Here is a 16,762-nt window from a genome sequence, read left to right as displayed (position 1 = left end):
TGCTTTTTTACTTATAAAAAACCTTTTTAATATATTTTTGAAATTAAATTGGTTCTTTTTTTTCTGTTTATCCAATATGGATATCGTGTAAAAGGTTTGTAGTAGCTTACCGTATTATTTATATTGTTAAAATAATAATCAACTGATGCGGCCCTTAAAATCAGTTTAATATATATAAATATATACTCAATGGCCACTTTATTAGGTACACCTGTCCAGCTGCACGTTAACGCAAATGTCTAATCAGCCAATCACAGGGCAGCAGCTCACTGCATTTAGGTATGTAGACATGGTCAAGACGATCTGCTGCAGGTCAAAGCGAGCATCAGAATGGAGAAGAAAGGGGATTTAAGAGATTTTGAAGGTGGCATGGTTGTTGGTGCCAGACGGGCTGCTCTGAGTATTTCAGAAACTGCTGATCTACTGGGATTTTCACGCACAACCATCTCTAGGGTTTACAGAGAATGGTCCGACAAAGAGGAAATATCCAGTGAGCCGCAGTTCTGTGGGCGCAAATGCCTTGTTGATGCCAGAGGTCAGAGGAGAATGGCCAGACTGGTTCCAGCTGATAGAAAGGCAACAGTAACTCAAATAAGCACTCGTTACAACCGAGGTCTGCAGAAGAGCATCTCTGAACACACAACACGGCCAACCTTGAGGCGGATGGGCTACAGCAGCAGAAGACCACACCGGGTGCCGCTCCTGTCAGCTAAGAACAGGAAACTGAGGCTACAATTCACACAGGCTCACCAAAACTGGACAATAGAAGATTGGAGAAACGTTGCCTGGTCTGATGAGTCTCCATTTCTGCTGACACATTCGGATGCTTGGCTCACAATTTGGCCTCAACAACATGAAAGCATGGATCCATCCTGCCTTGTATCAGCGGTTCAGGCTGGTGGTGGTGGTGTAATGGTGTGGGGGAGATTTTCTTGGCACACTTTGGCTCCATTAGTACCAATTGAGCATGGTGTTCACTGTACTCAAATGGCCTCCACAGTCACCAGAGCTCAATCCAATAGAGCACCTTTGGGATGTGGTGGAACGGGAGATTGGCATCATGGATGTGCAGCCGACAAATCTGCAGCAACTGTGTGATGCTATCATGACAATTCAACAAGCTATTTCCAGTAGCTTGTTGAATCTACGCCATGAGAATTGAGGCAGTTTTGAAGACAAAAGGGGTCCAACCTGGTACTAGTGAGGTGTACCTAATAAAGTGGCCGGTGAGCATATATGCATATATATATATATATATATATATATATATATATATATATATATATATATATATATATATATATATATATATATATATATATATTGTTTTTAAATTTATTAGTTAAGTTTATGCAAAGTATAAAATATTGTGTTTATTGCTTTGAAATATTTAATGTTTTTTTTGTATTATGATTAACTTTTGTCCTTTTATAAGAGTAATTTAACTTAACTAAAGTGTTTGTTATTAAACTGCTTACATTTTCTTAATGAAGCTGAACGGCTCTGTTTGACTCTCTTAAATGACCTATTCTTCAGACAATTAGAGACATATTATTGTTACTATATCTCTACTGATGTATTTAAAGATCCTATGAGCAAATGTTTCTTTAATTTGCTGATTGAGTTTTTGCTTGATGCTCATCAGTTTGATTTGATAAGAGCAGTGCAGAAGACCGAGTTCAGGGTTTGTCTTATTTATTGTCACTTTACAATCATGCAAAAATAGTCAGAAAAGGTACAATATTCTGAATAACGTCCAATCATGAACACAAATACTGATGATCAATCGACGGCCACCAGCTCCACCTCGAAGATCAGCTTGGCGTTGGGAGGAATTCTGGGTAATGCGGGTTAAGGGCAAACCTGTGAATCTGAAAAGGAGAGTTCACCCCAAAAATAAAGCTGTCTGTTAATTTCCTCACCCACAGGGCCTCCAAGATGACTGTTATTCTTCAATAGAACATTATAGTGAAACTGAACAGTCATGTCAGTCACTGAGGAGTCATGAATATTGATGTGGACTGCTTTATATGCGTTTAATTTGAATCTAATAAACCGGTCCCCATCCACTGCTATTATATAAAGCTTGAGCTCAAAACCTGCTGTAATGTTCACCTGAAGAACGAAACTCATCTCGGAGGAGCTGTGGGTGAGTGAATTAACAGGAGATGTGTGAACCACCCCTTATTCAGCAGTGTGTACTAGTGTGTGACGTGTGCTCGGAGACGGAAAAAGATACTTGGCGTCAGGAAGACCTTTTTTCCCATAAGCCCATTCAGACTCGATCTCCAGCCGCGCCGTTTCCCCTTTACTCATCGTCAGCACACCCTCATCCCACTGAAACACACACACAAATAAATACACAAACCACAATCACGGAACACAAACACATGTGAAAACACACACGCAAATGTGAACACAGACACACATACAGAATACACAAACACACAAATAAATACACAAACATGCATAAATGTGCATGCACACAAACACAGAAAACACTAATTCATGCATACACATACATACACACACACACACACACACACACACAAATACAAACAAGAAAAAAAAATGTACAAAAGCACAAACAGACACACACACACACACACACACACACACACACACACACACAATCATAAATACAAACAAAAAAAGTACAAAAGAAAGCACAGACAAACACACACACACACACAAGCAAATGTTCACACACACACACACACACACACACACACGCACGCACACACACGTGCAAACACATACAGAAACATAACCACACACAAATATACAAGCAAACAACAGACACACATGAACACACACGCACGCGCGCACACACACACACACGCACACACGCATTCAAACGCACAAATTAACATACAAAGGAAGTGCAAGCAAAAACACACAGAAATCATGAATACAAACGAAAAATACAAACAAAAATGTACAAAAGAAAGCACAAACAAACACACACACACACACGAGCAAATGCACATGCGCGCGCGCACACACACACACACACACACACACACACACACACACACACACACACACACACACACACGCACACACACACACGCACACACACACACGTGAATGTACAAACACATACAGAAACATAACCACACACACACACAAATATACAAGCAAACAACAGACACACATGAACACACACATATTCAAATACACAAAAGAACATACAAAGGAAGTGCAAACAAAAGCAAAAACACACACACACACACACACACACACACAGAATCAAAGTACAAACAAGCAAACACACACACACACAAATAAACACAAATAAAGTGCACACTAAAGCAAACGCACACACTCACACACACACTGACACACATATAAACAGACACAATCAAAAAACGTACTAACAAACACATACACTATTGTTCACACACAAACAAACAAACCACCACACAAACACACAAATGAATGGACAAACACAAACAGAACCACACACACACACACAAATAAATAAACATACAATAAAGCGCACACACACATGTGAATGTACATATAGAAACATAACCAGACACACAGAAATATACATGCAAACAAACACACGGACACATACATAAACAAGAAAACACACATGAACACCAAAACATGAACACACACACACACACACGCACACACACACACGCACACACACACACATTAATGGATACAAACAAAAAAGACAAACACAAAAACATGCACTTGAACAAACACACACGCACAAAATACAAAAACACAACACACATATGCACACACAAACAAACACACAACACACAGGTCAAAACAATCACAGAATCAGCGCAGCAGAAACTGACTCAGGATCAGCCTTAAAGGTCATTTCTAGATGTTATTATCAGTATCTCTATAAGCTAGTCCCTCTACAACACAGACACAACTCACAGTAGAAGAGATCACCCTGATATAATCCTCTACAGTTTGTCTCTTCCACCTAAATGGATTTTTTTGTGGTCATCTCCTACTTCAGTTTCTCATCAGAACTTCTGACCAATCAGATGCTCTCTAGTGTCTGACATGCCCCACCCCCATCTTCTCATTGGCTGTTCATCTGATGTGCTTGAGCTCAAGCACTGGCAGTGCTGTGAGGAAAACAACACACTATTGGCTGAGTTGTAAAAATAGGAGGAGCTACTCTATGCCCCGCCCTCTCTTCATGTCTCAGTTGAGATCACATCAAACATCCAATAGAAAACTGCATATTTAAATCAGTTGTCCATCAGACTGAGCTGAGATCAGTGTGTGCTGCACATCTGCATGAGGAACGGATCAGTAACTCACTCCTCTGATGACTTTTCCCATCCCGACCTTAAAGCTCAGTGGTTTCGACTGTTTCTTCTTTTTCGCAGCTGAAAGATCAGAAGAGAATCAACACAAACATATCAAGATCATTTACAGCAGCTGACCTGAGATCAGCCCACAGCAATACAGCTCATTAAAACACCTTAAAGGACACCTGTTATGCAGAAATCCCTCTTATGTGGGTTTTAAGCACAGTTGTGCGTGTGTGAATCTCTCCAGCAGTCTCTAATGGTCAACATGAAGGAATTGTGTTTGATCTAATCAGACTTGATCAGAACAGGCTGCAGAAACACTTTGATTGACATTCTCCATTTATAAGTCTCATCAGAGGGGGAAAGCCCCGCCCACTAGTGCCCATCTCACCCTCATTAGCATAAACAGCAGCCCTGAGTGAGAAGCAGCCGTCTGACTTCACTTTAGGGCAGGCATGGGCAATTAATTTCTCAAAGGGGCCACATTAAACTCTGAGGCTTCATATAAATGCCACAGGGCTGTGCGTTTGACTGCTTCACTTTAGTTAATTTTTATTTATTCATTTATTATTTATGTTCAGTCAGAGAATTCTAGCCTGTGTTGGGCTGAACAAGTGCACGTTAGGTTGAACATGAGGTGGATATGTGATGTAAGGATCATCACTGAGAGAGGATCTGTATCTGATTTGTTAAATCGTTAATCTGAGGTAATTAGTCGGGCCAGACAGAAACTGGGGATTTATTTTAGGTATCATTACTAAAACCTTAATATATGAAATAAAAAGTAATACCTTTTTAACTTTTAAATGTTTACATTGCAAATTAGATCCGCTTTATTTGGTAAACAAAGCAAGTCTCTCATATAATATATCTACTTAAAGACAGAAAATATTACTGTACAAGCTGTATTGTAAATAAATCACATTAATTTTCCATATTAGTCAATAATTCCACTAAAATTACTTTAAAAACTGAATAAATATAAACGTATATATTCACACATTTACTCAAGTAAATAAACAATGTTTGGCAAAAAACCTGCGCACACAGATTCCATATGGGCCTAGCCATTAGTCTACCTTTACTACGGTGTAATTCCATACAAAGTGTGAAGTTGCCTGATTGGTTCCTGTCACATGACTCGCTGTTCGCACATGGCACTCTGAAATGTTTAGATTTTATCAACTCGCTGTGTCTGGAAAATGTGAGCGTGACATACCACATGTGCATCCCTCCCTATTTGTCTCCATTTGACATAACGAAACTGAGTGCTCAAAGACGCTATATGTTAAAGTCGGCTTTTGTTGACTCGCAATATCAGACCTGCGCATTGCAAGGCCCTGTTTGAGGTTAAATTTAAGATGCTAAATAAAATAAATAAATTATATATAATAAATAAATACTTCATGCAGGCTGATCAAAGATCAGCAGCCTGCATGTGGTCCAGGAGCTGTAAAAGCAGTCAGTAAATCAGCATACTATCATCTCAAAAACATTGCAGGAATCAGATGCTTTGTTTCCAGTGATGCTTTTATCAGCAGCAGGGTGGATTACTGTAACGGCCTCCTCACTGGCCTTCCCAAAAAAACAATCAGACAGTTGCAGCTCATCCAGAACGCTGCAGCCAGAATTCTGACCAGAACCAGGAAATCAGAGCACATCACAGCTGTCCTCAGGTCTTTACACTGGCTCCCAGTTACATTCAGAATAGAGTTTAAAGTATTATTACTGCTCTATAAATCACTAAATGGCCTAGGAGCTCAATACATTACAGATATGCTCACTGAATACAAACCCAACAGATCACTCAGATCTTTAGGATCAAGTAAATTAGAAATTCCAAGAGTTCAATCAGAGCAGGGGGAATCAGCTTTCAGCTACTAACAGCGCCCCCTGCTGCTGGAATCAGCTTCCAGAAATGATCAGATGTGCTCCAACATTAGGCACGTTCAAATCAAGACTGAACACACATCTGTTTAGCTGTGCCTTTACTGAATGAGCACTGTGACAGATCGCGCTATTATGTCTTTCTTTTCTTTTTCATTTTTATAACCTGTTTAACACATTTTAATCTGTTTTTAATCATTTTTATTATTCATTTTTTATTTTCTAATACTTGTCTCTTTTTATTTATTCTTGTGTAAAGCACTTTTTTGCCACCGTGTATGAAATGTGCTGTATAAATAAACTTGCCTTGCCTAAAATGCCCAGGTCTGCTTTAGAAACATCAGAGGATCATTTTAGATCTTGTAAAAAGGGGCAGAATAGGTCTCCTTTGATGAACTGATCATGGTTGAGGCTTTTATTTCATGTCAGTGATCTTATAAAACTACAGAAATAAGCCCTATTTGCACAGTTTTACTTGACAACGTAAAAAAACACAACAAACAAGTGTGGACACGTATAAGTGAATACAAAACAATAACAACACCCTCCTGTGAGACTTTTATTTATCAAGTGTTTCTCAAATGATGTTTAACAGATTCAGGAAAGCAGTTTTTAATAGTTTTAAAGCCATTTTAAGGTCAATATTATTATCCTCCTTCAGCAATATTAGTTTTGGATTGTCTCCAGAATAAACCACTGTTATACAATGACTTGCCTAATTACCCTAACTTTACCCTAATTACCCTAGTGAAGCCTTTAAATGTCACTTTAAGCTGAATACTAGTGTCTTGAAGAATATCTAGTCTAATATTATTTACTGTCATCATGACAAAGAGAAAATAAATCAGTTATTAGAGATGAGTTATTAACACTATTATGATTAGAAGAACACATGGGGGAAAATGTAAAGGAATTAAATTGAACAGGAGGGTGAATGATTCTGACTGTATATGTTGTATATCTATAATAGGAGTATAATAATGTGCTGTACTGGCGGGGATGTTGGTGTCGAACACAGTGCCGTCCTCCAGTGTCCCCGTGTACCAGCAGCTCACAGTCTCGCCTTTCTTGGGGAAGTTGGTCTTGTCTCCTTTCTTCAGGATGGACTTGGTGAACTTTGGAGGACCCTGAAGACAGAAAACACACACATCACACACACACACACGCGCTTGCTAACTCACACATGCACGCACTTACCTCGTCTACAATCTCTGTCTTCACTTCTTTAGGAGCGTCGCTGATCTTCACAGCCTTCAGCTCTTCTGTGGGAGCGTCCGGCTCTGAGCCCTTAAACCTCTGCGCACACACACATATATTGTTTTTACATACATCTTGCGAGCGCGCGCGCGCGCGCGCGCACACACACACACACACACACACACACACACACACACACACACACACACACACACGTACGAATAGGCACAGGCGCACACAGACACATATGCACAAGCACAGACACACTTGTAAAAGCACAGGCATGCACACACACACAAACACACATTGACACATCAACAACCCCCATTGTGTGGTGCATGTGTGTGTAAATGTGTATGTTAATGTATATGTGTTACTGTATGTGTGTTTTGTGCGTATATTAATGTGCGTGTTGTCTGGTCATGTATGTGTACTGTATATGTGTATCTGTGCTTGTGTATACGTGTGTATTAACACAAACAAATACACATTAGTACACACAGTAACACACACACTCAAACACACACGCACACACAAAAAAGATACCTCACACAAACACCACACATACAGTACACACAAACACACGATCATCTCAGACTTGTCACCCTGAACATTTCACAATCCTACACGCACGCACGCACGCACGCACGCACACACTCACACCTGACTCTGGAACAGCTGGTTGTACGCCTCGATCAGCTGCTCCTTCTTGGCTGTTTTCGACACATTCTTGATGTTTCCCAATAGTTTGTGTTCAGCCAGAAACTGAGGAGAGCATGAAGAGCATTACATTACACTTACATTCCACTGACTGCTAACACACACACACACACACACACACACACACACACACACAGCTTCATCACACCAATGATGTCACAAGAATATTTTCCGGGGCGGGGTCGGTCGGACAGCAGTCTTAGGAGAGAACCCCAGACACTTCCTCCAGCTCCTCCGGGGGGATCCCGAGGCGTTCCCAGGCCAGCAGAGAGACATAGTCCCTCCAGCATGTCCTGGGTCTTCCCTGAGGCCTCTTCCCGGTGGGACATGCCTGGAACATCTCCCTAGGTAGGCGTCCATGAGGCATCTGAAACAGATGCCCGAGCCACCTCAGCTGACTTCTCTAGATGTGGAGGAGCAGTGGCTCTACTCCGAGCTCCTCCCAGGTGACAGAGCTCCTCACCCTATATATAAGGTTGCACCCTGCGAAGCAAACTAATTTCGGCCGCTTGTATCAGAGATCTTGTCCTTTTGGTCCTTTCCTTTTTAAAATGTTTTTTAAAATAATTTTTTGGGGGGGTTTTTCACCCTTTAATGGATACGAGAGAGTACTGACAGGAAAGCATGGGGAGCAGAGAGAAGAATGGATCGGCATAGGACCTTGAGGCAGGAATCGAACTCGGGTCGCCGTGAGCCCTGGAGGGCATGTGTCGTCTCATTAACCACAACACAAGTGGCGCTGACTTTTGGCCTTAGTTTTATTTAAAATACTACTGACTTTCTTCCTAATTTAAAATAAATATTTAGTCAATTACAGCCTTTTTTTAGCTTAAATATAATGCAAAGATGCTGTTAAAAAGGTTTATATTCATTTTAGACAACACAATACCAACTTCAGAAGAGTTAAGTAGTCAATATTTGGATGACTAACCCTGAAACATGTATTAATTTACACTAAATGTCTCTAAAAAAAGCTCTATATGACAGTATTTTATATTATATATGTAATTAATGTTATCAGAGCTTTGTAAAGTAAAACAAATCGTACCATTTCACTCAAACCAATACGATATTTACTGTCAAGTAGTCTCAAATTTTTTTTACTTCCACATAATTCAATTCCACAATGATAATTGACATGCATTCATAACTTTTACTTCATTTTTATTAATCTGCTGATATTCCTGTCAATTTCTAATTAAATCACTTTTAAAACAAAACATGAATTCAAACTATTAATAAAAGGTAAAGTTCTTCGCTGACAGTGAAATGAATAAACCTACAATAACACTGTCAGAAACAATGACGCAGGAGTATTTAAATGATAAGGATTATTTTAAAAAGACACAATTTGAGCTGCTACTGTTATTAAGGATAAAATAACAACACAGTGGGAAATAAATGACGGATAAAAATGTTAAGGTTATCAAAACACAACATTTGACAAAATCTATATACTAATATATAGATATAGTATACCATATACTATAACTAACATCAATAACTATTCAAACTTTATCGAGTTAAAGTTGGTTTTAAATTCACATATTTAGACATTCTCAATAATACAATCAAAAAAAAAGTTTTATTTGCAAATTATAAATAGTGAAATCATATTAATAGCCAATTACTGTCAAAGGATCATTTTAATAGTGCTGATGTTGTTTTGAAGTCATTCAGTCAGACCCAATATTCAAATTAGCGTGATAAACAATGTAAAGAGCGTTAAAATAAACCAATGTGCGAATATAAAACGAGCTTTACCTCAATTTAAACTATTAATAATAATAAGATAAAAAGTTTCTCACTGACAGTGGAGTGAATAAACCTACTTTTACACTGTTAGAAACAATGACGCAGGAGGATTTAAATAATAAAAATTATTTTAAACCACACAATTTCAGCAGATACTATTATTTACGGTAAAATAACAACAGCATGTGAAATAACGACGGATAAAAATATGTATATAATCATAAACAGCAGCATCTGCAGAGTCTGCGCAGCAGTGATGAGGCGAAAATGAGCACCGCGCGCAGCTCCACACTCAGCGTTTGAGTCTGTAGTGTGCACTGTAGGGTGAAGTGTGCACTGTAGGGTGTAGTGTGCGTTGTGTGCTGCAGTACCGAGTGTGCTGCGCTGTCCTGGATGAACTTAATGAGCTCTTTTTTCGGCACTTCTTCACTTTTTAGCTGCTCGTCGCTCCACTGCCGCTCTGGAGCCACCGCCACCGCCATCTTGAATGAAGAGAAGCGCGTGCTCGTCAGAAGCCAATCAGCGCAGAGCCTCTTAAAGGAGCCGCGGCTGCACATTTAGCACACCTTTATATCAATGGGTTACATGGACTGCTAGTGTTTTTCAGTCAATGATGAGCTTCCGGTAAAAGCTTTATGTGACTATTTTCAATTTTATAAGGTTCCTTTTACAGCATCGATGTTGTAATGTAATTACAATACATTCAGTTGCATAGACGTCAGCATTCATTTGGTTGTTAAAGTGTACAAAGAGACGAAAGACCTTTTAAACGTGGGCCCCGTCATTAGCTGCAGGCTAGCGCAAAAATTCCATTAAAAACACTGGGGTAAAATTAATTTCCATATTATAAAGGCTCCAAGTCCGAGGCCATGGTGCCCCACTGGATAAAGGGAGAAAGGTGGTTTGCTATCTCCAGGATGAAGGAAAGTCCTCACCCCAGGTGGAGGAGTTTAAGTATCTCAGGGTTCTGTTCACGAGTGAGGGAAGGATGGAGCGTGAGATTGACGGGCGGATTGGTGCAGCGGCAGCAGTAATGTGGTTGATATACTGGTCTGTTGTGGTAAAGAAGGAGCTGAGACGAAACGCAAAGCTGGTGAATACTGGTCAATCTACATTCCTACTCTCACCTATGGTCATGAGCTTTGGGTCATGACCAAAAGGACAAGATCTCTGATACAAGCGGCCGAAATGAGTTTCCTTCACAGGGTGGCAGGACCCACTCTTATAGACAGGGCGAGGAGCTCTGCCACCCGGGAGGAGCTCGAAATAGAGCCGCTGCTCCTCCACATCCAGAGAAGTCAGCTGAGGTGGCTCGGGCATCTGTTTCGGATGCCTCCTGGACGCCTACCTAGGGAGGTGTTATATTGACGTCACCTCATACTGCAGTTTCTTAGTTTAAAATAATTTCTTAAGGGGGTTAATAATATTGATATTCATATTATGATGCTTTAAAAACATTTCTTTCTTTTACTCCAGTCAAACTAAAGGAAATAAGACTTTCTCCGGAGAAAAAATATAATAGGAAATCCTTGGAAAAATGTCTTTACTCCGTAAACACCCCCAAAAAAGACTATATATATATATATATATATATATATATATATATATATATATATATATATATATATATATATATATATAGGGAGATTTTTAGTTTTTCTAATTATAATAAGTATAAATCATACTATATATGTTATCATTTCGTCACATATATCCTTTATGCTGAATGATGACGAAATATTACTTTAAAAATTACTACAATAGACATTAATTATTTATGTATAGTATTTATATGTATTTTTCTAAATAGTGATATATAATAATATATTCATTAGTTCTGGGTTACAGCTGGAAGGTATGTGTAAAACAGGGGTCACCAAACTTGTTCCTGGAGGGCCGGTGCCCTACAGATTTTAGCTCCAACTCTAATCAAACACACCTGAATAAGCTAATCAAGGTCTTACTAGGTATACTTGAAACATCCAGGCAGGTGTGTTAAGGCAAGTTGGAGCTAAACTCTGCAGGGACACCGGGCCTCCAGGACCGAGATTGGTGACCCCTGGTGTAAAACATATGCTGGATAAGTTGGCGGTTCATTCCACTGTGATGACCCCTGATGAATAAAGGGACTAATGAACGAATGAATGAGTTAGTAATATATGAGATATCCTCTTTTTAATTTTATTTTCAGACACATGGTGGCAGTAGATTCACACACGTGGAACTTCTAAGTAAAATCGTTTCTCAAATGAAGTGAATAAAAATGCTGCTGTTTGTGTTTATCAGCAAATATAATAATTTATATGCATTCACGGCTTCAGTGACCATGTCATAAAATCCATAAAATTCTCCTCACAAATACAGTTTAACAAAGCGGTGTGTAAAGAAATCAATGTGTTCACTTGGGGAAGAAAGATATTTGTTTTAGGTCTTGCTGAACCAGAACTGAGGGAAATAAATGCAGCATTTCTCACAGCAAAGCACTGACGAGTAATTGAAAAGAAACAACATATGAAAATAAATGTAGAATTTTTGAAGTATAAATACAAAAAATGGTGTTTTCATGTTAAATGTACAGTAAAATAGTGTTGGGTGTACTTCAAAAAAGTAAATAATCACCAATTATATCACCAACTCTGTACTTAAACTACTTAATTTAATTACCATGAATGAAAGTAATTTAATTACTCGTTAATAAATTGAATTATTGACTCAATACTCATTTTTTAGATTCTGTACATCTCAATGCATGTAGAAATTAATATTGATGATATTATATATGAGTTAAACTAAATTGGCCAGGGTGACATGGTGGCTCAGTGGTTGGTTTCCCCCACAGTGGAAACACATGCGCTATAGGGGAATTGATAAACTTAACTGCCTGTAGTGTATAAGTGTGCGTGAATGAGTGTGTATGTAGTGGTGTATGTACCAGTACTGGGTTACAGCAGGAAGGGTATCCGCTGTGTAAAACATATGCTGGAATAGTTGGCGGTTCATTCTGCTGTGGTGACCCCTGATGAATAAAGGGACTAGGCTGAAGGAAAATAAATGAATGAATTAAATTAATAGTACAGGCATTACATTTTTTAGTTTAAAAACATCATTTGTAAAATAAATCCTTATATAATTTCTAAAGTTATATTATAATATTATATATACAATATAATACTATTGTTTCAAGGCAATATAATCCATATTTCAAAAATAGTATTGTCAATAATTTCTGATTTAATTAATTGATAATCATGTTCAATGGGTTTGATAAATGAATGCTTTTTATTTTAAAAGTATAATTATTCTGCAAAGTAAAGTTCAATTTACAAAACACACAACAAAAACAATAATGAATACATCTGCTCTGCTTCTCCAAAACTGATTAAGTCTGTATTGAATTTATTTACAGTATAGGGCAAGTGCAATATGAGTGGGCCCACACAGAATCTGCGCAGGCAGAAATCCGCAGATTTTGAGCCCAGCATTGAGTCTATGTATTTGCGTGTGTAAATGTGTGTACATTTCCATTTATTCAGTTTTTAATTTAATTTCACTAATATTATTGTGATATATTCATTCATTCATTTTCTTTTCTTAGTCCCTTTATTAATCTGGGGTTGCCACAGCGGAATGAACTGCCAACTTATCCAGAATATATTTTACGCAGCAGATGCCCTTCCAGCCGCAACCCATCTCTGGGAAACATCAGTACACACTCATTCACACACACACAGCCATACACTACAGTCAATTTTAGCATACCCAATTCCCCTATAGTGCATGTGTTTGGACTGTGGGGGAAACCGGAGCACCCAGAGGAAACCCTCGCCAACACTGGGAGAACATGCAAACTGCTCACAGAAATGCCAACTGACCCAGCTGAGGCTCAAACCAGCGACCTTCTTGCTGTGAGGTGAACGTGCTACCCACTGCGTCACAGCATCACCAGCTATTGTGATATAATAATAGTAATAATAAAAATGTTTTTAGTAATGATACTCATAAAGTCATTTCACATAAATCCACAGATTTTTTACAAAATTCTCCACAGAAACAGCTAAAAATGTCCGCAGATTCTGTCTGGCCCTAATTATGAGTAAATGTAATTAAATCACCTATAAATGAACAGTAATAGCTTACTTTACGTTTGTCAGTGGATTCATAGTTTAATTACTCTAACTGGTTACTTTATAACTCATTACACCCACATCAATAAATATTATAGTAATATTATACTAGAACATTACAGCGTTTTTGAACTGTACTATAGTAAAGTGTATTATACTGTATAGTATCTACAACTCTTTATTAATGATGCTCCAGCATATCCTTATGTGAACTGATAAACTGTAATATATACTGTAGTTTATATTAGTTTTTACTACAGTAAACTGTGATGTACTGTAGTATAACATACCATATCGTAGAAAACTACAGTATTGGTTCATTTGTTTACATTACTACAGCTGTTGTGTTACCATAGCAACTGTAGAATCACCACAACTGATCAACTACTATAGTTGTTGTGTTACCATAGCAACTATAAATTCAACACAACAAATCAATTAATATAGTAGTTGTGTTACCATAGCAAATGTAGAATCACCACAATAGATCAATTACTATAGTTGTTGTGTTACCATAGAATCTACAGAATCAGCAAAACAGAGAAATTGCTATAGTTGTTGTGTTACCATAGCAACTGTAGCATTACCACAGCAGATCAATTACTACCATTGTTGTTACTATAGCAACTGTAAAATCGCCCCAACAGATTAAACACTATAGTTGTTGTTTCCATAGCAACTATAGAATCACCACAACTGATCAACTACTATGATATTTGGGTTACCATAGCAACTACAGAATCAGTAAAACAGATAAACTGCTGTAGTTGTTGTGTTACCATAGCAACTGTAGAATTACCACAGCAGATCAGTTACTATAGTTGTTGTTACCATAGCAACTATAGAATCACCACAACAGATTAATTACAACAGTTGTTGTTATTACCATGGCAATTTTAGAATCATCACAGCAGATCAACTACTACAGTTATTGTCTTACCATAGCAACTGTAGAATCACCACAGCAAATCAATTACTGTAGTTGTTGATACCATAGCAACTACAGAATCACTACAACAGATCAATTACTACAGTTGTTGTGTTACTATAGCAATTATAGAATCACCACAACAGATTAATTACAACAGTTAGTGTGTTACCATAACAACTGAAGAATCACCAAAACAGATCAATTACTACCGCTGTTGTGTTACCATAGCAACTGTAGAATCACCACAACAGATTGAACACTAGTTATTGTTACCATAGCAACTATAGAATCATCACAACTGATAAACTATTATAGTATTTGCGTTACCATAGCAACTACAGAATCAGCAAACAGATAAATTGGTATAGTTGTTGTGTTACCATAACAACTGTAGTATTACCACAGCAGATCACTTACTACCATTGTTGTTAACATAGCAACTGTAAAATCGCCACAACTGATCAACTACTATAGTTGTTGTGTTACCATAGCAACTACAGAATTAGCAACAACAGATTAAACACTATAGTTATTGTGTTACCATAGCAACTATAGAATCGCCACAACAGATTAAACACTATAGTTATTGTGTTACCATAGCAACTATAGAATCGCCACAACAGATTACACTATAGTTATTGTGTTACCATAGCAACTATAGAATCGCCACAACAGATTAAACACTATAGTTATTGTGTTACCATAGCAACTATAGAATCGCCACAACAGATTAAACACTATAGTTATTGTGTTACCATAGCAACTATAGAATCGCCACAACAGATTAAACACAATAGTTATTGTGTTACCATAGCAACTATAGAATCGCCACAACAGATTAAACACTATAGTTATTGTGTTACCATAGTACCTATAGAATCGCCACAACAGATTAAACACTATAGTTATTGTGTTACCATAGCAACTATAGAATCGCCACAACAGATTAAACACTATATTTATTGTGTTACCATAGCAACTATAAAATCGCCACAACAGATTAAACACTATAGTTATTGTGTTACCATAGCAACTATAAAATCGCCACAACAGATTAAACACTATAGTTATTGTGTTACCATAGCAACTATAGAATCAACACAACAGATTAAACACTATAGTTATTGTGTTAGCATAGCAACTATAGAATCGCCACAACAGACTAAACACTATAGTTATTGTGTTACCATAGCAACTATAGAATCGCCACAACAGATTAAACACTATATTTATTGTGTTACCATAGCAACTATAGAATCGCCACAACAGATTAAACACTATAGTTATTGTGTTACCATAGCAACTTTAGAATCGCCACAACAGATTAAACACTATAGTTATTGTGTTACCATAGCAACTATAGAATCGCCACAACAGATTAAACACTATAGTTATTGTGTTACCATAGCAACTATAGAATCGCCACAACAGATTAACCACAATAGTTATTGTGTTACCATAGCAACTATAGAATCGCCACAACAGATTAAACACTATAGTTATTGTGTTAGCATAGCAACTATAGAATCGCCACAACAGATTAAACACTATAGTTATTGTGTTACCATAGCAACTATAGAATCGCCACAACAGATTAAACACTATAGTTATTGTGTTACCATAGCAACTATAGAATCGCCACAACAGATTAAACACTATAGTTATTGTGTTACCATAGCAACTATAAAATCGCCACAACAGATTAAACACTATAGTTATTGTGTTACGATAGCAACTATAGAATCGCCACAACAGATTAAACACTATAGTTATTGTGTTACCATAGCAACTATAGAATCGCCACAACAGATTAAACACTATAGTTATTGTGTTACCATAGCAACTATAGAATC

At 37.7% G+C, this 16,762-nt stretch overlaps 1 protein-coding gene across 1 annotated transcript; it reads right to left on the bottom strand.

Moving 5' to 3' along the window:
* Positions 1–1,678: 1,678 nt before the first annotated feature.
* On the bottom strand, positions 1,679–10,354 carry fkbp3 (FKBP prolyl isomerase 3). Its single transcript, XM_056480849.1, has 7 exons — positions 10,226–10,354; positions 8,043–8,144; positions 7,380–7,478; positions 7,174–7,309; positions 4,303–4,370; positions 2,240–2,337; positions 1,679–1,837 (listed from the first exon to the last, which is right to left on the bottom strand). Exons 1-7 carry the CDS (start codon positions 10,334–10,336, stop codon positions 1,783–1,785), a joined length of 669 nt encoding a protein of 222 aa, XP_056336824.1. The 5' UTR covers positions 10,337–10,354; the 3' UTR covers positions 1,679–1,782.
* Positions 10,355–16,762: the final 6,408 nt, after the last annotated feature.

The sequence above is a fragment of the Danio aesculapii genome, chromosome 20 (genome assembly GCF_903798145.1).
Source record: "Danio aesculapii chromosome 20, fDanAes4.1, whole genome shotgun sequence".
NCBI classification, from domain to species: domain Eukaryota; kingdom Metazoa; phylum Chordata; class Actinopteri; order Cypriniformes; family Danionidae; genus Danio; species Danio aesculapii.
This window is presented reverse-complemented; position numbering and strand designations above follow the sequence as displayed.

Coding starts and splice junctions, on each gene's coding strand:
- fkbp3 (XM_056480849.1), bottom strand. CDS start 10,336: ATGGCGGTGGCGGTGGCTCCAGAGCGGCAGTGGAGCGACGAGCAGCTA. Junction 8,145..10,225: donor AGGACAGCGCAGCACACTCG/GTACTGCAGCAC, acceptor TGCTCTCCTCAG/TTTCTGGCTGAACACAAACT. Junction 2,338..4,302: donor TGGGAAAAGTCATCAGAGGA/GTGAGTTACTGA, acceptor TGTGTGTTTCAG/TGGGATGAGGGTGTGCTGAC.